The 23,600-nt window shown below is 38.2% G+C and overlaps 1 protein-coding gene across 1 annotated transcript; it reads left to right on the plus strand.

Moving 5' to 3' along the window:
• The first annotated feature begins 296 nt into the window (after positions 1-296).
• HMGN3 (high mobility group nucleosomal binding domain 3) lies at positions 297-22,774 on the plus strand. Its single transcript, XM_010003212.1, has 6 exons — positions 297-332; positions 12,581-12,631; positions 17,810-17,839; positions 18,474-18,521; positions 20,840-20,953; positions 21,070-22,774. Exons 1-6 carry the CDS (start codon positions 297-299, stop codon positions 21,199-21,201), a joined length of 411 nt encoding a protein of 136 aa, XP_010001514.1. The 3' UTR covers positions 21,202-22,774.
• The last annotated feature ends 826 nt before the right edge of the window (positions 22,775-23,600 follow it).

Genomic DNA, 23,600 nt, shown 5'->3' on the forward strand with positions numbered 1-23,600 from the left:
AAATAATAGCTGCGGTCTTTTAATTTTAACTAGGTCAACCAAAAGCAAAGCGATTTGCGTCGGGGGGAGGCGGGGGAGTTCCCCACACATCACCTGTGACATCCTAAGACATCGTATCTGGGCTGGGGCGTGGACCTCTTTTAATAAAGTTGTGGGGAGATGGTGACTTCCAGGTAGCTCAGTGTTCAGTTCTTTCCCTTTCCTTATTCCTTATGAGAGCTCTTAAAATGTCAAATTGTCAAGTATGCTGCTGAATAATTCAGTCAATCGTTAAGAACCTGATTCCTGCTCTGAAAATGGATACAACCGTGGGGTTGATTGCCTTGGTTGGGGTAACTGGGCTGGAAGTTAGTGAAGGCTGGGCAGTTTTTCCTCTTGCTCTTCTGCCATCGTGCCTTCACATAGGGCTCATGTGCTTCTGCTCTTCTAGTGCTGTCACTTGTCATCAAGAAAAAGCTGAAGATAAACCTGTACCCATAGGACTGTCCACGACTTAGGAAGCCTTGCAAACTTCCTGCACTTTTTCCTTTGCCCTTCTGTATTCTTGCACTGCTGATAATATTTCAGGCTGCCCTTCCTAAGAGGGGGTAGAGTTAAAGTCAGTCATGTAAGTTTTTGTGGTCTATTGTGAAATGTTTTTTTAAGAGAACCTATCTTTAAGTCGTAAGTCCATGAGAACATGTCTTTTCTCTAGAAGATTATAAAAAGAGTAATAAAAGCATTACATATGGGGATCAGGGCAATGGAGATGAATTTTAACAGTGCAGCAAATTTTAATTTACTAGCATTATATGGATAAAAATTTAAATGTTAAGATTATATATGAATTACGGGGTTTGGGAAGCATTGGTTCCAGGAAAGGTTTATTATTAATGGCTTAGCTTTTTGAGAAAAATGATACCTTATTCCAGAATAACATCCACAGAGTGAGAAGTTACAACAGTAACTGAATGGTTACACCAGCTTCAACATGGAGTCAAAACCATCACATGCAGCTACTAGTCAATTTTTCTATTAAAATTTGTAACTTACAAAAAGGCTGCCAACCCTTCAAGTTTTGTAAGGAAATAAGCATCAAAAGTCAAAACGAGAAATTGCACAGTTATAAGGATAAGTAAAGAAATAGTATTGCAGATAGGGCATGAATCCACCTTTAGCAGTTTTTTTGTATGGCTTAGTCATTTAAACTGGATAGTCCTTTTTGTTTGCTTTTCTTTTAATCTCATTTTTTTTCATCTCTTTGTAAACTGGAGTCAGTTGCTGAGGCCCTAATGTTCATTAATAATGTTCATTAATAGTGTTGTGAACAAAATAACTGTAGGCTGTCATCCGTTTTTCTGGAGTGCTGCAGCCCAAGGTATTGTGGTATCTTTACCCACTGTTTGAGGGTCACAGAGAAAAGGAAGAAATTACTATGTGTTGAGATGGTGCTAAATACTCTGCTGAAACAAAACGAGGTTGAACTCTGGACTCTTCTTGTCAGAATTCAGCACCCTTGGTCTGTTGTAATAACATGTTGTGTTCTTTCACAAGAAGAATGGCATGCCAGTGTGGGATAAACCAGGCAGCTTGTTGTGGTATTGATAGCAACAAACGCCTTGAAACGGGTTGGGGTGTTTTATTTTGTTGCTTGTCTTGCTGAAATTACTTATTAGGTCATATTGGAAAACTCTTTGACCTTGAAACAGCCCAAATAAAGATGTCCCAGTGTTGGCCATGAAAGGATGGAAGAACCGTTCTGCATCTGATGACAAGGAGAATCACATATGGTGACATACATCCATGCACGTAAAAATACATATGTCAGCTTTAATGTGATTGTCATCAAGATGAATGGCACTTGCATCTTTAAGTAGAATCTGCACCATCTCCAAGGGATGGTAAGAGGTCAGGTGGTGACTTGTTAGGGTTGCGCTTTAAAATGCCACTACTTGTTCTTTAATCTGATTCTGTGCAATGTGACCTGCACCTCACATGTTGTTTTGAGAACACTTAGGAGTTGAACCAGATGTGAGGACTAGATGCAACTTTTTAATTTATTTTTATTAAAATCATGTAACATCTTTGAATATGTCTGTTGTTTCAGAGCAAATAAAAATTACCGTGGTGTAATTAGCCACTTCAGTAGACTATTTGCTGCCTTCTTGTAGTCAGGAATGTTAATTTCTGCAGAGTACACTTGATGCTGTGAAAATGTAGTAGAGAACATCTGTGGCAGGTTCCTGTTCCATTATGTAAATTCACTTTCTCTAAAGTCAGTGAGACTAGTTGGTCATATTTGGTATAGAAGACCAAACCCACTGAATATTTTGCTTGGAATGCTGCTTCTTCGGTGGAAGTTGGAAGGTGCTATGTTTCAGGGTTGTCTTGTAGTGCATTTAATTACATGATCGTGTGATAATTTTTTCTGTCCCTCTTACATTACTAGTTGTTTTGCCAACCAGTTATTTAATAAGTGCATTTTCTAATCCTTGGGATTAAATACACATTCTTACATGTTCTAACCTGGAGCTATTACATCTTACTGACATTTTTTTGTTGTCTGGACCTAAATTAAATTCTCTTTGTGAAATACTTCTGCATACATTTGAGTTTGTGTTTTTGAAATGCTGTGAATATTCAAAGAGAAATACTGTTCCTCATCCACTGATAAGGGAAGTGCAGTACAGAAGTAAATGATCAACTTGTTGGAATGGTCCCTTCATCTTGGATTTTCAGCTTAAGATTTCTATTCAGGTTTTTTAGTCCCCCTGATAGGCACCTCCCACGCTCTGAGTGGTGCGTTTGTTGCAACTTCTCCAAATTTGTTTTCTCACTTTGTGGTGTGAAACTGAGCAACTTGGAGCAGGTTCTCTAAAATTTTGTTGGAGCAATTTGTATGTGATCAAACATCAATTAACTTGGAGCAGGTTCTCTAAAATTTTGTTGGAGCAATTTGTATGTGATCAAACATCAATTAACTAATGAAGCCAAGGGTCCTGCAGATCACAGCTGTATTTGCTGTGGCTCTGAATAATTCCGCTTTGTTGCTGTTTGGTCCATGGAATGAAGTGTAGATCTCGTGCAAAGAGTAGCAGGTGAGTTTGTGTTCACAATGCAGCAGTGTGAAGTCCACCCAGGCGCTTTTCAGCTGCACTTCACATCCCTTTCGCTATGTTGATACTTCAGCTGCGTATCAGTCCATGTCATAGAATCTTTTTGATTGGAAAATACCTTTAAGATCATACATTCCAATTCTCACATTGAATACACGAACATCACTGTAATGATAGTGTTTTTTCTGTTAAGGTTATCTTCATTTCAAACTGCTATGTGGCAGGAGAGAATCTTCATTGTTGTGGGGACTCAGATCTTGCCAACAGCTTGTATCATCACTGTGGTTGGAAGTTCTTGATCTGTAACAGAGGCACTATGGTGCATTGTAGAACACAGCTAACAGGACACACTGTTAGCAGTGGGCCACAAACATGGGGAGATTCTGTATTTTATTTTACACTCTGAAGGTGGTTACAGATTGAAAGGGAAAAGGGGATCAGCACCATATCCAGATGTCTTGGCTGCTGCACTCTCCACTTCCATCTGTCCCACTTTACTCTCCAGACTTTCGCTTGAGCTCCCCCTGGTACATGAGGACTAAGCAGAAGTCAGAGCTCTGAAGAGGTGGATTCTCTGTCCTCTTTTCCTGTTAGATCAATGCTAAACCTTTCAGTAACTACTGGAAAACAGGGTAAGCAACAGGAGAAGATGATTTTCTTTGCATCTGTGTCATGGAGGTACCCCTGATTTTGACAAACTCCTACCTAACATTTGACTGAGACAAACAGAATAGAGGTGTCAGGGCATCTTAAAAGATTGCAGAAGTCTCCCTATACAAGGGAAAAGGATGTTTTGTCATTTGGCAATTTTAGAAATTGTACCGTTTGAACTACATTTGTAACTATTGACAATTTTAAACCTTGGTGTGTTTAAAGCAGTTGAAAACTGCTCAGTTGGCCTACTCAAAGTATCTGTTGACTAGGCTGACTCAAAGGTTCCACATCTTTCATAGAAAGTTAAGCAGAAAATATCACAATTTTTTATCTGCATATGGTATGCTTTGATATAATCAGGGTAGCAGTGTTGAGTTGCACTGAAATAAAAACATGCGTAAGTAATGCTGCTATGCCATGTTGCAACAAGCATCACCTCTGAGTTCAAACTGACCAGATGCAGGTCATCTTTTTATATACAGTAGTTCAGCATGCCAACCAGGGCATTACTATTTTCTATTCTAGAGTATCAGTATTACTAAGTTTAAAAAATAAAAATGTCCTTTTTGTAAACAGGATGTAGCAGTGTGTGCTATTTGTTTTAAGGCTGCTTGTCTTCTGCTTTTTCAAGAAAAACTTCACTTCCTTGGCTGTTCTGTACCCAAGCAGTAGCAGCATATGAGTAGGCCTCGTATGTTCCAAGGTGCAGCCTTGGTTGTTCGGAGGAATCAGATGAAGTTGAATTTGGCTTGACGTGATTACGATGTTGTTTTTCGTGTAGAGTGTGAACAATCTAGATCCAGAGCTATCTCTTGGAAATTAGCATTTTGTAGGACCATCGTGGCCACCGTCTCTTTTCTGTTCTCTAATTGCATTAAGCTAGCACAGTGATTTATGGCCCATAAATACGAGGCTTGTGACATATATGACTTATAAATATGTGCTTTTGAAATATTTTTAATCCTGGGTAATTTTACTGATCCAATGTATAGATGCTGCACAGTGGCACAATTAATGTGTGTAACCTGTTAGAAGGTAGTAGGGCTGTGAGTGAGAACTGGCTGCATGCAAAAGTAAGATGCTCTTATGCCAGTTTTACTGTCAGCAAAATTGGCAGCACAGGACTTTACAGTTTGGACTGTAGCTCAGCAGATATTTCAAGCTGGCACGAACAGGCCTAAAGAAATATTTCCAGGTGCCAATTACTCTGATTTGACTGGTGGGTTATCGTAAGTGTTTGAGATAGTTTTTGGCCAGACCTGTTTCCTGGTCTGGTTTTCCATACCTTGGCACAAAAGAGTTGAGATGGCTTAATGGCGGCAATTATTAGGTTGGGAAGGGCAAAACCCTTCTATTCAGCAGCCAGGCATTCATCAGACAGCAGCTTTAGCCAGCCTTTCTTTGATTGTCTCTAACTTAAGAGTGTATAGAGGAGTATTCTGTAATTCATTAGGTAATCAGAACAACTCAGTGATCAAATTGTGTCCTTGTGCTATTGAGGAAGGCATTTGGCTTGGGTTTTGATTTGGTTTTGGTTTTGGTTTTTTTCTTCTGTATCTTTGAAAATTACCAGTTTCCAATTAATTACTCCCGTAACTTGGAGATATAGCTCCTATCTTCCTGTAGTAAAGAGTGGGTGTACTTGGTAACAGTGCAAGCTGCAAATATGATTCCCTAAGAATGTTGGGGATCTGTCTGCATAAAAAAAAACACAACTGCATATGTTCCCAACCACACCAACTTTGTTGGGACTGTTGAGTATATTTGTTCTTCCCACCCAGCTTTCTCTGTTGTCCTAATGCTACTCGAGTTAGTAGCAAGAGTGCATCTGTAGTTGGAAATAGTGTCTAACACATTTTTAACTCTGCAACGTTTTGTTGTTCTCAGGCAGAGCTGAGGAGGTGTGTCAGCGCTCTATTTGTAGTAGGAAAAAATGCTGTGTCTCTACTGCATCTGTTGCAGAAGACCAATATTCCTTTTAATATCAGCTGAGATGTTGATGTTGAAGGTGTTTTACCAATTGTGCCTTTGGTACCTACCTGCTCTCATCATATTGAAGGTTTGATGTTCTGTGGCAGCAGTTAGTTGAAACACAAACAAAAAATGTTCTTTTCTGGATTATTGTGGTTTTATCACAGTTATGCCCTCTGAAGGGGGAGGAATTATAAGCCTTTTTTCAGCCATTCAGAGTACTTTTCTTTGTCAGGGGTGGCTATTTTCAGCAATTAGTTGTTATTGACAGTAACAGTCTAAATTTAATCTCTATGGTTAAATACTTTTTTTTTCTTTCTTCCTTTTTTCTCCCCCTCTGCAACCGAAGTACTTTGTTTTAGTTTTGCTTTGCAGATCTGATCTGGTTCTATTTAAATACAGATTTCAGAACCTAATCTTCAAGGGTTTCGAAACTCTGGGTCTGTATGTAGACTTTCATGAGTATCGGCTTCATCTCACTTGCAGTACTGGCATCAGCTTTGAAAGGTCAGAGAAATAATACTGTTAGGGATTGAATTTCTTCCATCATATTTTTTGAATCTGCTTTTTTATTTTATGGTGGCAGTAAAATGGTTAAGCAGATACTTAGACGAGAATTTACTTGCTACCTAGCTGAATTCTCAGGGAAAACTGAGCAATTTCAGATGCACTGTGCTCACTGCTTCTCTGGCTGATCTGTATTTTTCAAAATGCAGCTGATTACTTCACTGTCTGAAAAAGGAACTGTCTGTCTAATTTTAAATTACAATGCTGTGTTTTCTTTTTTAAATCTGAGCTGCAGCCTCTAGAAACAGCTCATACTTCTTCACTCTGTTATAGGTAGATGTCACGTCCAAAAAATTTACTACAGGGAAAACAAACTTGGAAGGAAAAATATAATCCAAACCAGTTATGAGAATTTTTAAATGTCCTATAAAATTTAAATGTGTTTTAAATTATATAATTCAATCTTTGACCTCTTTTCAGTGGGAATAGCAAAACCTCTGTTTATAATGAAGGAATTTCCTCTTTTGGAAAAGCATTTATTCTGACTGGTTTTGGATATCTAGATACACCCCAGGCCTAAGGCTTCTGTCTCTTCTGTCTTGTCTTACCTATTAAGAATTAAGGAATTTAAGAAAATGCATTTTACTAATTTGTTTTTTTAACTAGCATGTTCACATTCTTATTTTCATACTTATTTTTGGAAATGCAATACATGTGAACTATTCGCTCTGATTGGCTTGAAACTCTTAGGCAAGAATGGAGACTTTGATCAGGAAATGTTTTCCCTGATTTTTTTTTCTCCCTAATTGCATTTTAATACGAGGGGATAATAATTGTCTTCTTTAAATGAAAACTTTTAAGTGCCAAATGCCTTTTCAGAACTTCAGGATTTTGACATCCTCTTGCCAAAGACCTGGAAAATTAAATATTTTACACTTACTAGATGTAAGATGGAGGGGCTTAAATTCAAAAATTACACTCTATAGTATTTCATGGTAATACTTCTTAATAGAAAATACTAAAATAGCATATACTTAAATAATCAATATTTAAGCAAGGGTTGTTTTTTGTTGTTGTTGGGTTGTTTTTTTAGTGAAGAATGTACATACATATGCAGTATACTTAAAAAAAAAAAACAACAAACCCACCACCTCAGATTTTTGGAAGGAAGCAAGAACAGGTATAATTCTGGATAAGCTTAAAGAATCCAGCCACTAACCAGATTTATTCTGTACTTCACTTGTGGTTCTGGCAGAATTGCTTGGTTTTTAAATTAGGGGCATGCATTTTTTTTCTTCCTTTTCTATGGTTAGGTTCTTGGTAGGAAAAAAAAAAAAGAAAAATGTAGGGGTGTAGAGAATTAATTTTACTTGCAAAGTTAATTCACATTGGCTTGGCAGTGAACACTGTTCTATCCACTGAAAACAGATCAAAGAACTAACTATAAACGAAGGTTAAAGATAAGATGCTAGGGGAGCTAAATGAGGAAACAATGGTTAGAAGGGTGTTGCAGGAGTTGGTTGGTGTTTAATTAGTCCACACATAGTCTTCATTAATTTAAGCCAAGGAATAAACAGCATTTTAATTACATTTATGAACTGGCACAAAATTCAGAGTTGCTCTGAAGACAAATAATTAGAAGATCAAGCATGTATGGGGAAGCAGTACATTGGATTAAATGTAGTCTAATGCAGAGTTCTACTCATAGGGAAATGAGGGGAGGAAAAACTGTAGGAAAACAGTGCATTAAACTTTGAAAAAATGCTTAGGACTTGATACATTGTCTTTTCTAGCACTGTGGGGTTTTTTGCAAGCCTTTATCATATTTTGGTTGATGAAAAAAGCTGTTGGAGGAATGACCAAAGCATTACATCATGGAAATTACAGCTGGAACAGCGAGCCAGGAAAGTATCTACAGGCAAATCCCATTGCAGGCGGCGGATGGAAATGTGGCTGAACAAAAAAACAGCTTGCAAAAGAGGGGGGAAATGCTAACAGAATGCTCAAGTGCTAGGACAGTCAGTGCTTTCTGCCTTTCAAACTTCTTAACAGGTAGCTAGAATGAAATTGGCATCTGCTTTTTAATTTTTTTTTGTTCACGTGGGTAGGAAAATACTAATTTCTGTCCCATCAGAGGCAAAGGGTTGTGTTTCAGCTTATAATGGGATCCTTCAGAGAATGAACGATCTCTTCAATTTTATAAGCAATCTTCTGTACTGACTATTATTTCTCACATACTTGTGTTCTCATTCTTCATGCTTTTTAATGTATTCCTGTGTAAACAAAATACTTATCCAGAAGCTGATCCCTGCAAGTTCTAAGCTGTACCTTTGGATCTCTCAAACAGATACCAATAACTTCACTACTTCGTGTTACTGTGCTCTCATTGCATCCTGCTTTATTGCAGGGTTTTGATTAGAGAAACTGAGGCTTTCTGTTTTGTGGTGCGCGTCTACCAGGTTGACCCAGCCTTAAGAAGAATAAACAAAGGAAATTTGCCTGTATGGTCTATTAAATGTTCCCTTAAAACAGTTACCTAATCTTCTGTTCTCAACTTACAAGTTCTGTAATGGTGTTGGTGTTGCAGATAACCCAGTGTTCTCCTGGTGTGGAAACACCTGATCTTATGTATATATATTTCAGAGCTGATGAAATGCAAGAACTGCAAAAAAGCTGATTGCTCATAGACACAGGGAATCTTGCATGCAAGCTTCCAGGTTAATCTTGTGATATACAAGTTATGCAGCTCTGACAGATCTTACAAAGCTTATCTACAGCTTAATTTACAATCTTATTTGCAATATGTAGTGCTAATTGAGGTGTGACACAATGTGTAGTCATTTTAACCTAAAACTTGCTATTAGTTTAAATGTCAAAAGCATATTTTGAGTTAGCCAGTTAGCATCTTTCCTTCTGTGTACTTCCATGATTGGAAAAAAAAAGGTCACTATTATCCTTGTTCTTTTTTGATTTTTTGTTTTATCTGTCTTGTCTCTTGTAGGCATCCATACAGTATCAGGCACAGCAGGCCTATAGGGACTTCTTTCTGAGTATAATACAGGCATGTGATGGAGTACAGCTGAAGAATTACCGAGGTTGGAGCACTGCCCTTGTCAAGTGATTCAGTGCTCACATTGGTCTTTGATTTGGCTGCACAGAACTTGCAGTGTGGACAGTCCTGCTCCTGAGTAGTTTACGATCTAAGGCGCAGTATGCAGGGTGCATTTCAATGTGAGTGGGGTGTCATGTGAAATACGGTGAGCAACAGCATTATGTCATGTGGAAAAACATGCCAAGGAGATGGGTTACTTAGTACATTAGGTTGCTTTGAAACTAGAGGTCCTTTGATAGTTTGTCACCAGGACAAAAGATGGGGGAAGGGTTCCTGTGTAAGCGTTAGGGACAAGGACTTAAGGGTTTTGGTAGTATCTACGTAAAAGTCCTGTGACTACCAGATACTAGTGCAGACAGTCACTGCTTGTGGCCATGCCAAGTTCTTTGGGAACTATGCCTGGCTCGAATCTATTCGTGTACAAATCTCTCTGGTTCCTGGGGAGAGGAGAAAGTACTGCAAAAACTAGCATGAAGATCTGCATCAGCTGGGACTCACTGGAATGTCCAAATGGGACTCTCAGAGGGAAAATAAGTTTCTGTTAGTCATTTGACAAATGCAGTGTAGCCATATCATCCGTATTTTTTGTGGTGTGTCTGTCAGCTTGAAGAGTCCCACGCTGCTTGCAACTGCCCCATGCCACTTCGCTCTTGTCTGTTGTACTGGCTCAATTGTTTGTGCAGCTGTGCAGTAAAATGATTCTGCTGGAGCAGGGAAGATTATGTATTTATAATCTGCATATATATTTATAATATTTATAAATTTGTGTAAGCAGCAGCCTATTTTTCAGCTGATCAGTTACCTTATTCCTGACATGGCCTCCCACACAGCTCTGCCAGCATGCTGGGGAGCCAAGGCCCTAGGAGGATGAGTGCAGCCTCCAAACACCTGGACTTGTAGTGGTTGCAGAGAGGAGGGAGCACGTCTGAAATGGAAATGAGAGCGTGCCAGAACCCTTTGCTGCTTATTCACACCTCTGAGATTATTACTGTGCATGTCCCTCCATGGAAAAAGTTATGTGGGCTTCAGGATTGCAGTTGAGTTTTCTAACCTGAGAGGGAATGCTGGGCTGATTAGTTAAATTAACTTGAGTATATTGCATAATATATCCTAGCAGCATACAGTGATTGTGATTGCATTAAGAGTATTTTATACAATGTCTGGCCCCCACCTTGTGGTTAGTTTCATGAGCAGTTTTACAAATCTGTTGTCAAGCAATAATACTGGCATCTAAAATCAGACTGCCCTGTCTGTCAGCAATGTAGATGTCTTGTCTTCCATTACTGCTAAATAGAACAGGGTAAATTCCTGTGTGTTAACTGTGCGGAATTGCGGGGTGAGAGTTTGCTCCTGGGTGGTTCCTGCAAGGCTACTGGCATGTGACAGTGCCAGCTAGTGATGATTTAACCCTGTTTCAAAGCTCAGTGTTTCCCAAAAGTGAAACAGAGTAAGATAGCATAATTTTGGAGTCTCAGTTTCTGCAGTCTTTCTGTCCTACTCCTGTAAATCTTGACCCTTTTGGCTACTGCGAGGAAAAGATTATAAAATCTGAGAGAAACAGGTGCTCAGGACAGGAAGGAAACCATTCAAATTCCACCCCCACCCTCCCGCAGGGAATGGGGGCAGTGCAAACTGGTTAGGCTAGATAAAATTCATATATGAGAAATAGATGTTACGAATTCACAGACCACAGAAAAGCTGTACTTGGAGGGTGTACTGTATCGTGAGCTGAAGAGTGAAGTTGTAGGAAACAGAATTTTGTTACTGACAGTTGTCGTGGAACTACTTGGTTTTGTTTTCCTTACGGCTTTTGATGCTCCCAGCATCACACCGTTCAGCTATAGCAACTCTTTAGTAACCGAAGGAAAAGGCTTTTAGGATTGCAAACCTGAAACAACCCTACAGGCGGCTGGTGAGGCTGCAGTAGCGTAGGGAACAGTCAGGCTCCATTTTGGATGACTGACTCTGTTGCTATTCTGAGTTGCTCTACGCTGTGCAGTGCTGCTTAACTTCCTGCTGTTTTCTAGCTACTTAGGTGATCAGTCCTTGGCTTTTTTTAAACCAGCTTCTTTTGTGGCATACGTCCTTTCAGTTAGGAGAGTGCACAGTAACAAAGCCACATTTTATTCCCTGGTGGGGGGTGTCTTTCTGTAAGTGTGTTAGAGCCCAATTTCAGGAGAAGGCAGCGGTCAACTGCTGCAAACCTTAGCTGTGTAATTCCAAGACTTTCCATGTCAAAATCTGGGGGGAGGCGTGGGATAGGATTGAAGTGGAAAAACAAGGCAGAAGATAACTAGCCTGTGCCTTTACTACTGAAAAACAAAACAGCAACCAAATTGCCTTCTCTGCCGCCTGTTAAATGCCTTTCTGAAACACATGCTGTTCGTGTAGTTCCCTCGTAACTGCTGCTGCTCATTGCTTCTCCATTAATCGTTTGCTTCTAGGTGAAAACCCAATCATTTGAAAAATAGGAATTAATACATCTTGAGTTGTACACAGAAGACAGAAGCTTGATTTTCTTCCCCCCCATCCCTTTTTTTTTTTTTTTTCTCCCTCTCCTGTAGTTTAATTAATGTTTCTCTAATACCTCTGGGAGACCAGCATTAGAATGGTCAGATTGATACTTCATTCTAGTGAGATACTTCTTCGTTCTTTTCTGTCAATGTCTTAGTGTTTTACTGATTTTCATTTTTCTGATGGGGATGAGGGAAATATGCTGTTAAAGCTTCCAGCTGATTGAGCCTGTGGCACAAAAGGAGTAAATGACGTAGAGGAATCACTCATTTCACTTAATGCTGTGAGTTTTTTGGCTCATCTCGTAACTAGTTAAGTTCATGTTTGGGAAGACATGTTAAATTTCTCAGGGATTTCAAAAGCCCTAGTACAGCAAACCTCAGATTTCCAGTTCATACTATTGTGCTAGCATCTGCTGATTAGATGGAGCTCCCTTTGGAGCCTGGGAATGCTTTAGTTAATTGGTTTAGAGGGGACCACTGAGGGATGGTGTGTGATACGATATAAAATGTATGTACCTGGTGCTGGTCAGTCCTTGTGTTCTTGCTTGGAAAATCCAGACTGGCTTTGGTACAATACTGCTTGTAAATAATAACATAAATTTATGAGACTTCTTTAAGTTGCTGCAATGTATAGAAATTAGAATCTTCACCATAATCTTTGTTTTGTTGTTATGTGGATACTTCAAAGTCTGTAATAAAAGCACTGACTTAATATTTTCTTTCAGTCTCCAGAGGGTGCTGAAGGCAAGGATGCAGCAAAAGTAACTAAACAAGAGGCAAGTATTCATTTATTTATTTATTTATATGATCTGCAGTCTTGCATATGCAAAGACTGTGCATTGTTCTGGCACTTCTGGTGAGATGTCTTCAGTGGGAATAATGACAGTAAACCACATTTGCATCTTATCTGACATAATTTGTTTTTGTTGTATTGAGGATTCATACAACTTATGAGTACACAAAATAAATTTCAGAAACACTTAGGGCTTTGAAAGACAGGCTCTGGTGGATCTTGTGGCAACAGTGTAAGATGTTAGTGCCTGGAGATAACAGAGGCTGTTGATGCCACCAAAAACCCTAAACAACCAAAGCAGATGAAGATACTCTCAGTAGACACCTGTAGCTCTTAGGGTGTAAATCAGGAAAATAGTTGTAGGATTAGATTAGAAACTGTCGGAGGTCTTGGAACAGGCAGAATTTATGTAGGAAGGGCTTCAGTCTGAACCAAAACAGACCTGTGTGGATGGAACTAAGGAGATCTTCTGAATTATTTTAAATATCTGAGGGGACAATGGCAAGTATTTGAGAGCACATAGGATGAAGTAAGAGCTCCCTATCAGAGCAGAGAGGAGGACTATCACAGAAGCCATAAAAGTTTTATCTGAAAAGGTAAAGAGCAGTCTTGAGAAATAAGGCTATGTTTAATTCAAGCCTATGAAAACTGGCAATCAAGCCAAACTACAAAAGCTGCAAATCTAAATCTGGGCAACTTGGTCTATCTGGCTTTAAATGAGGACATTGGTATATGGGCAACTCAGAAGCTTGTTGGGGCACTGTGACACCGAGGCACAAATTATACAGGGTTGAAAGCTAAGTTGCATTAGTGGTAGAATGGCTTTCTTATATGTCTTTGATATTTCTCTAGATTAATTATATTAAAAAGTACTACAGAATCATTTTTGATTGCCAAACCACATGTAAATGGAAGTATGTAGCGTAGAAATTATGTTGGGTATCATCTGATGTGGCAATGGGATATTAAAGGAGATGAGGGAGGCTCTGATGGCAGAAGTAGTGTTAGTGGGGATTTCACCCTTCAGACATTCGGTGTAAGGCCTGGGATGGCATTACAGAGACAAAGTTAAAACTATAAATGCTTGCTTCCTGGGGGAACAAATGGAAGAGTGGCTGAGGGAACTGGGGTTTTGTAGTCTGGAGAAGTGGAGGTTGAGGGGAGACCTTATCACTCTCTTCAACTACCTGAAAGGAGGGTGTGAAGAGGTGGGGGTTGGTCTCTTCTCCCTGCTAACAAGCAGTAAGATAGAGGAAATAGCCTCAAGTTGCACTAGGGGAGGTTTAGATTGGATATTAGGAAAAAATTCTTCATTAAATGGCTTGTTGAGCATTGGAACAGGCTGCACAGGGAAATTATTGAGTCACTGTCCCTGGAGATATTTAAAAGATGTGCAGACATAGCAGTGAGGGTTTAGTGGTGGACTTGATGATCTTAAGGGGTCTTTTCCACACAACTATTCTGACTATGAAATCAGAAGACCAATATAACTATAATCATCTCTTTATTTGGTCCTCAGTGGTATGTAGGAACTAGTTTAAAAGGCAGTTGTCAGCGAACTATTCTGTAATTGTGACCATATGATATTCAGGTTCATCATTCTTGCAGGAACTTAAGTCCAAAGAAACTCTGCTGTGGTAAGATTATGTATCAAGGAAGACACTTTTATTAAAAATGAGAGCCTATTAAAAGGAGCAGCTAAAAATGTTTCATGTTCTTAAGTGGCAGAGAAGCTTTTTGGTACACCTGCTAGAGCATTGCAGAAATGCATATTATTTTTCAAAACCCCCCACTTCCCACCTCCCTGCCAGAAAAAAAACCAACAACAAACAACAAGCCCACACCAAACCAGAATGACTTAGTAGGAAAAAAAAGGAAGTTTATTTTTGTAAGGTGTTTTTTGTATTTATGGAAAATAATGAAGAAAGGAGCAAACCCTCCAGCATGGCAAATGTGAAGCTCAAAAACAGTCATGAAACTCCTGCTATGGAGAATTCTTAGGGAGTTTTTATAGTGTGGATCCTTTTCTGATAGATGTAAAGTTTGAAGGACATTCTTAAATTGAGTGTTAGTGAGAACTAGGCAGTATTCATTAGCAATTGTCAAACTGTTAAGTGCAGTGTGTCATTTACTGATTGCATTGGCCTCAGTACCAGAGTAACTGAAGGTGATGAAATGTTCCCAGGACTTTAGATAAGAGATTCTGGAAAATAAAGTCTGACAGTCTAACTTGCAAAACTAGTAAAAAAAAAATAAATAAAAAAAAGTGAGTGTATGTGGACAAATGTATAATGGGAGAGTCAACACAGGTTTTGCAGAGAGAAGTCATACTACTGGCAGTTGAGTTAGTTGTAGAACTCAACAGGTTTAAGGATGGCAACATGCCAATTGATACAGTTTACTTGCATGTTTAAGAATACTTTTATTAAAAGTCCTGAAGCAGGTTCTTAAAGAAACTGAGCTAGCATGGATTAAAGGGAAGATCTTCCTAAGAATTGGTAGCAGATAAATGTATGAGAAGAGAGTAGAGAGGAAATAATTAATCTTCATAATGGAGAAATCAGTGGAATATTGGAAGGATTTGTGTTTGGGCTAGTGCTGCTGAATATATTCATGCGTGATCTAGCAGAAGTGACAAGTTTGCTGAAGTTCACAAAAAATGGTCAGGGTAGTAAGAAGTGAGAATTTGAGAAGACTGTCATGTCACTGGAAGCTAGGTGATAAAATATCAATAGAAATCCAATATGGAGAAATGCAAATTAATAGACAAGGAGGAGGGGAAAACAGTGATAGTCACCAAATCAGCTGGGAATCAAGGGAGAGATGGTGACATCACAATGAATAGTTACTAGAACACATCAGTTCTTCTGAACAAAATGTGACTAGAATATGGGAAAAAATCCTAGAGGACAGTGTAAAACATCAGTGTATCACAAGATCAATTTGTTCTGCTCTCAGATGTGGGACTAAAGTTCTCCTGACTCTTCCTTAAAAAGGCTGTGGTGGAATGAAAAGGATACCAAGTACAATGGAACAGAGGATGCTGAGCAGCTTAAAAACCCAAATACAAAAGAAAAAACCCAAACCAAACAACCCAGATTTTGTAGGATTCTTGAGTTATTGTATAACAGAGGTGTGAGAAAATAATTCATAACACAGAGAAGGGCAGTCAGGGAATTACTGCTCATGTAACACAAAAACAAGAGGAATCTAGTGAGAGTAAGAGGCAAGAAGTTTAAAGGAAAGGCAATAGAGGGGGCAAGTTTTTCTTTTTGTTTTCCACACAGCACACAATCCTAGCATGGAACAAATTGCATCATCATGTTACGGAAACTGAAAGTGTAAATGGATTCATTAGGTTATTATACACATTCATTGATGGGTTCCAATTTATGGAGTCTATTAAACACATGATGTGTGTATAATATTCAGGTTGGAAAGTCTGCAGCTGTAGGTTGCCAGAAGCTGGCACAGTAGGAAAGTGCAAAATGGTGTTCTGTGTCTGCTCCATTTTGTAGACTTCCCATAGAAGTTTGCTGGTGGGCCAGTGTCAAACAGACTGTTAGATGAGTTTCTAGTTTCTGGTTTAGTACAGCTTTTTGGAGGGCGACAGACATTCCAAAAGCACATTAAAATGCAACTTTTGCTGCCTTGTCTGCAGTTATCTCCTTATAATCAGATAACATGAAATACATACGAACTCTGAGAGTTAAATGACTGAGTTTTCAGACACTTTTAAAGAACTGAGGGTTTATGCTGACACCCTTAGGCAATACAGGCCTTCTGTGAAACCAATGACGGAGCAGAAATGGGGAAATGGGAGAGAACTATATAACTTTTTTAAACCAACATCACATCATTTTAAAAGTAGATACTAACAAAACATTCTAGTGCCCAAATGCTGAGGGATAGAAATAGATTTATATCAACAAGCAGTTGATATTCTAAATTGGCAAGAAGCGAGAGGTTTACTTTTTTTGTTGTTGTTCAGGAGGCATACATATTGGATAGCTGAAGATATCTTCAGGTGAATTTTGACAAGACCTCTCCTTTGCTGGATGCAGATCCTGAACTATTCAGTACTGCTTCCACTAAGAACACTTAAATAGCTCCAATGAATACAAATTATTGCATTCTTCAGATACTAACAACTGCTTGTTCCTCTTGCAAGATATGTGGAGCCATGTTTTTTCAGCTCAACTTGAATGCTTAATATGTAACTAAGATTTTTTTAAATTCAGTTTTTCAGCTGAGTTACTTTGAATATTTTTGCAGTTGAATTGTCCCTTTATTTTGACTAAAAGCGTGATTCTAGTCTTATGACAAAGACCATACGTTAACTGTATTTTATAACCATGCTATTTTATAACCATGCTGTGTTACTGGATCTGAGGTTCATCTGTTGTAATGACTATAAAAATATTGTGAATAAACTAATGAGCTTAAAACTGTTTCTAAGACCTCGTTCACCTTTACTAATTATGAAAAGAACAGAGTGAAATAAAATTTAATAAGAAATGTGTGTTGAAGTAATAAAGTTGGAGGAAGGTAGAATATTTGACTTCCTTCCTTCCTTTTGAGAATTGTGTTTAAATAGAAAAAAAAAAATTCTCCCTCTCTTGCTGCATCTGCCTTTGTGCACTTGGACTTGCCGACTGAGTGTGGGGGGGATCTGAGGAAGTGGAAGGACTTAGTTTCATGTTCTGACTTTTCAGCACTCTGGTATCCTCTAGGGAAGGATGTTAACTACATTCTGCTGTTAATCAGATGGTATTTTTACCTGCTATTAGAGGTAACATCTGCTAGATTACAGAAACATCATTCTAAGTATTTATGAGAAAACTTCAGTGTCCTGTGCACAGGTAGTCAAGCCTGCTGTATTTGTGAACCTTTCCCAGAGCAGCAAGGAACTTGGAAGTATTTAACCATATGGAGATTTAGAAATTATGATTCTTCAATAATTTTTATTGCTAATTTTCACATCACTTTGTCCCTTTAAAATTTTGGTTGTCCAAATTGAAGAAGATGTGATTGTCGTTGGCAGTAGAGATGTATTTTGGTAGTGGCATATTTTATGCTGTCACCATGAGATGACTGATACTTTGGATACTATTTGCTGTAAGCCTATAAAAATGTTTTCTCCTTTTTTCTTTTTTTATAGCCTACAAGACGATCAGCAAGATTGTCAGCTGTAAGTATGTGTAACACCTCTTGGTGTTTACTTTTTTAGGCACATACGGTTACTCACACCAAACAGGTTTTGTTATATTTTGTTATTTTTATTCTTGCAGTGGGACATGTAAGAACTCTAGAGCTGAAGTTACCTGTGTTTTCTTGGTTTCAAGTTGTTCTGACAAAAAGATGTGTTTCCCCACCTGAGTGCAACACTGTCTGTTATGTTGCAGTATTGACTTTGTATCATTTTGCAGGCTCATGATAGTTGCAACTACTTCTGTGGGAAGGAGAAAGAGCTGTCCTTCAAGGACGTCATTTGATGCCGTTACTAGTATTTGGTTTTAGTTTCTCTTCTCTGTTAGAACATAGCTGACTTTTTTTTTTTTTTTTTCCTAATAGTTTCTACTGATCTACATTATTTATGATTATAATGACCCACAAAATGCTTTGACTGCTGGATGAGTGAGCTAGTGAGAATGGGTCTGTACAAGATGCATTTGTACATGAAGGTTTTGCAGTCTTTTTCTAGATGCCTACCAATGAACAGGAAGCAAGGGAAGATGTGGGGTGGGAGAAGTTGGAGTGTGGAGGTAGCTGGGTGGCTTCTGGTAATATGTCTAACACCTTGTGAAACTAAAAATGTTTTATAGAAACCTGCTCCACCAAAACCTGAACCCAAACCAAGGAAAACCACAAAGGTAAATATTCTTCTTTTTAGTTGCCATCATTGTAGCCAGTAGCAACCAAGTATATTTCTACTTTGCATTGCAAACAGTTTGATTCACAGTGTGTTTCTGTGACGCATCAGGTCCCCTGCCCTTCCCTCAGCTCCTGTCAACCCCACCTCCTGAAAAAAACCCACAAATTACATAATTATGTTTTTATTTTCCACTCCTTCCTGGCCTCATTACTGGCCCAAACAAAATGTCTTTCCTGCAGACCATTTTAGTTTGTAGTGACTTCCTAGTTTAAGACGAATCTTTACCTTTCCTACACCTTTCCTGAAATGTACAGGTTTGGTTGAGTAAGCTCTACCTGAGATCCAGCAATTTCTACAATAGGATTTGAGATTACTCTGTGCCATCCTGTTTCCTTGTCTAGAGGTGCAGTACCTAATTTCACAGTTAGAAACTCTTCTCTGTTCTTGAGCCTGGCTGTTGCTGAGAATGCACAATTATAATTAAAGGTGAAATTAAATATATTTAAATTGAATGGTTTTGAGTTTTCTAGGTCAGTTACAGTCAAATTAAAATCTTATTAGTGTCTGAAGTACCTTTTCAGGTTTTCTGCATATAAATAATGTACTTCAGAAACTGTAGATTTATTTGTGCCAAAAGGGAATGTTAAATAAGAGCAATTGCTTTATCGGGTCAAAAAGCCAACATACTGGAAACTGAGCACTCCTCACACTTAAATTTTTCAGGTCCTTTTATTGGTTATCTCAGCTGGGCAAGTATCAGGACACAAAGTCTATGTGTTTAAGTAAAACTCTATGACTTTGAACTCTTGATGATTTATCAGATGAAATTACTCGTATAGGCTGCTGAGTCCATCCTGCTCCTCTCTTAAAAAGAGTTATTTCTAAAGAAGGGAATATGGTAGCTTCTAGGGCTTGATGTCCACATTGTGGAATGAGCTTGGTGTTATGCAGTCAGTGTAAGTTGTATGAGAGACACTTGAAGCTCATCTCAGGCAACTCAAATCCTTTACGACATTATTTAGTGTAACTTTTTATTACAGTAATCTGCTTTTTCCCAAGCTCTAACTGGATCACATTTTAAGGAATATATTAATCTTGGTTTCTTAAACAGAAAACAGCACTTGTGTACTCTGAACATGCTAGTAGGCAGCTGAAGATGGTGCAGATTTGAGATTATTATTAGTGTTCAGAGCTTGCAAACTATGGATTTACTAAGTCAAGTCCAGAGCATGTTCTTTTGTAGGTGAAGAGTTAAGACTCTGCTCACATCACCTATAACCTTCTCAGTTAAATGTTACATCTGCTGTGTAACATTGAAGCTGAAGGGTGAAAGGAGTAATTTTGTTTGCCCTGCAAGTAGGATTACTGGCACCTCCCTCCTCCCTGCCCCATTCCTGTTTGGGGATTACAGAGGAATGGTAGTTAATGAAGGGAGACTGACCTTAATATCCCTGTTTATAGCTACTGTTGCCATTTTACATGAAGATTTCGGAGCAACTGAACACATGGAAGATCTCCATAGTGTTTATCAGAACTACTCTAAATACTAATGTAAAATATTAAATAACAAATTTTTATCCCATAGCACTTAAAATCACTAATCTGTTCTACTATCCTTAGATCACAAATACAAATATATACATAGAACAAAGATTAAAAAAAGTTACCTGTTGAAATATACTTTATTTAAGAGCAAATCTCCAAATGAATCTGTAGCTGTTAGAATAGTTCCTTTTGATAAATTCTCTGCTTTGTGTTGCTGCAGATGGAATTTTATCAGTGTTTGCCTCCCTAGGGTGTTGGTTCTTTCATTAACATGAAATGAACATCATAGATGCCATCAAACTAACAAAAGGACAGCCAACAAAAATGCTTAATTTTTAAAATCTAATTTAATATTTCATGTTAATCGAAAGCGTAGTGCTGTTACAGTGTGTTGTTTGTGCTTGGCTGAATAAGCTTTCAGTATATGGTAATTGGCCTTGTTCCTACAGATATCTTGGATATACCTCTATATAATACAGCTCAGCTCTACCAGACTAGTTTGAGGGGGCTTTGTATCCCTGTAAATTAGCAGAAACAATAAAGAAATAGACATCAGTGTTTTCTAGAAGTGTTGAGAGTTTCTATCTTAACTTTTATCGACACAAATTTTTCCAGGTAGTCTTTAGGTAGTTTTCTGTTTCAATCCAGCACATGCAGCTAGCCAAGATTTGTTTTTTAGTTCACAAGATTATTTTTTTTTCTTTTAAATAAAGGTGTAGGGTACTGGCTACTCATATAATGTCTATGTCCATGTTTTCAATCATCTGTCAGAAGGAACCTGGAACAAAGGCCAACAAAGGTGCTAAAGGGAAGAAGGATGAAAAGCAAGAAGCTGCAAAGGAAGGTACTACACCATCTGAAAATGGTGAAAATAAAGCTGAAGAGGTACTTTCCACACATACCTCCTGCTGATTGAATCAGTGTTTTTTAATTATTCAGCTTTTCAGACATTGATAGCATGTTCATAATGTTTCTTTTTATTGCCCATAATGTTATTGCAGATTCGCTTCTCTCGCTCAACTGTTAGTGTTTCAACATCCAGAGGTGCCCCACCCAGCACACTGTCAGTAAAAGGGCAGATTGAAACAGTGAAAGTTAAGGGTACGGTAGAGCATTCAGCATGTGTGCAGTGAATAGAAACAGGTAGTAGTGTGGTGCTTTTCAGTATGAACAATGGAAGCTGACAGGTAAGGCTTGTATTGCTTTTGAAAAGCTGGGACCAGTAATTTAAGTAAAGTGTGTGAATGTACCTGTTCTGTTTGTGTCAATGTAATATGGACGTAGGTTTGAAACTGAGCTGTTGCAAATAAGAAACTGAATGTCTAAGGGTAGTTTGGGTATTTAGGCATGTAATGGCAATTTACTACAGTAATTAATTTATTTCTTTCTTCTCCACAGGCTCAGAAAACTGAATCTGTAGGTGACAAGAATGAATGAAATATCATGAAAATTTTGGGTTGATTTTATGTACCTCTTGGACAACTTTTAAAAGATATTTTTATCAAGTATTTTGTAAATGCTAATTTTTTTAGGACTATGATAGTTGACATATTAAACTGTATATGAACATTTCCCTTCTCATAACAGTGCTTTTAGAAATTCCCATTGTTGCCAAGTAATATAAATACCAACTTATTATTGCAAGGTGTGTGTAAAATTGGATCAGCATTCCATACACTTGCTTTAAGAAATTAAGTCTTGTGCATATGGTGATGTTTTTACTGTGCGTATTTGAATTTTTCATGCAGTTTTTCTAGAGCAATAATCAGTGGTGCTTTTGTACTTAGGGTTTATGTGGTTTTAATGAAACATGGATAGATGTGGCCACCTGCTGACTATTTTGGGTTCTTTTAATGGATTAAAATAAAAGGTCTCCTTGCCTGCAAAACTACAGCCTCTGATGTTGTCTCTAAATCTGAGGAATGCGTTACTCATGTTTTCATCTGTTACAAGGAAGCCTAAATGATATAACAACAATTGTTTTGCATGCAGTCTGTTTGCTTTTTTGCTGATGTCTGATTAAAAAATACCCACATGGGAGTAGCAGGTTGGGATTTTCAGTGGCCTAGGATTTAAATGATTTACATTCTTCATAGATATATTCTTCAGAGACACTGTCACAGGATGAGTAGAGTTGTCATGCTCTATCAGGATAATGTGGCTGTACCAAGCTGTCAACACAGAATGAATTGCTTGATTGATAGAGGTGTACAGTAAGTTTAAAGTAGCTTTATTTCTCCCCCACTCTCTTTTCATTAACTTGCATCACATTCTATGGAAACCTTTCTATCTGCAGCCTCAAATATAATATCATATAAATAATAATTGCTGTTCTGCTTCAGCTGAGGACAGTTGTTAATACCTTGTAATTGCTGTTACACAGCGCTATATATTTGGTACCTGGTAGAAATGGAACAATGGAAGATATTTTTGAGGTGATTGTGGTGATATAGTGGATTAGCTAATGATTTTTTAGTGTCCATGTTTCAACTCTGCAGCTCATTCTAAGCTTCTTTTATAATTTTCCTCCTTCTCTTTTCTCTAAGGCCTCTGGAATTGCTATTGTTACTTCTGGGATGGGAGGGGTGAGAGAAAAGATGTTCTCGGTTCTCCAGTAGCATTGATTTGTATTGCTCAAGGGTTGGCCATTATGTCTGAGGATACCTTTTGCTTGTTGAAGTCAATAAATAAATGACTATTGCCTGACCTAGCATTCTATTTATTTTTGGGGGAGAAATCTCCAGTTTCCTTTTAAAATAAAAACAGCAAAGAAGCCCAGCCTCTCTAGACTTAAAATGTTAAGATTGATTACCAAAGCCCTGTATGCCAGCTAGAATAGTGGTTAAGACCTGCATTGAGGTAAGTGATAATGCTGCTTTTTTGATAGGCATACGACAGATAAATAAGAGGAGGATGTTCTCTGTGTAATTAACTTAGTTTTGGGAACAATTAAGTCAGTTTTGGTGATGCAAGACAGAGGCTTGTAGCAAAACTGGTAGCCAAATGAGAAGGGAAGTCTATAATGTTATTCAGTGATACATACTTGGTAGTCCTGCTCACTGCTTCCTCTGGCTTTCTGGTGGACCCTGTTGAAAGTCTGTTAATTTACACACTGTAGTCATGGGACGTTTAACTGTCTCAATTTTTTCACAGAATCATCATTCCCGGGAGGAGGTGTTTCGTATTTTCTCATCATTTTATATAAATAAGAGATTAGTTGCCTAATCCTATCTAGTCAGTTGAGTTCTTGAAATGACCCTTTTAACTTAGATTTTACTTAGGTATGAGCATCGCAAGACACTGAGGCATCTCTGGACAGGTTTATTTTAGGAGAGCTCCTTTTACCAAATTACTAAAAGGTCGGCAGAAGTTGGGGTCTTAAACTAATTGCACATATCCTAACTCAGTCATTTTGGCACAGAATTCTTCTATCCTCCTGACCAGATGAGGAGATTCTAGCTCAGTGCCATAGTTCTGTTAGAAGCATTTAATGACAGAAGATCCATTTGGGTGAAGTTTAATGAAACATGCT

The sequence above is a fragment of the Chaetura pelagica genome, unplaced genomic scaffold (assembly GCF_000747805.2).
Source record: "Chaetura pelagica isolate M959 unplaced genomic scaffold, ChaPel_1.0 scaffold170, whole genome shotgun sequence".
Classification (NCBI taxonomy): Eukaryota; Metazoa; Chordata; class Aves; order Apodiformes; family Apodidae; genus Chaetura; species Chaetura pelagica.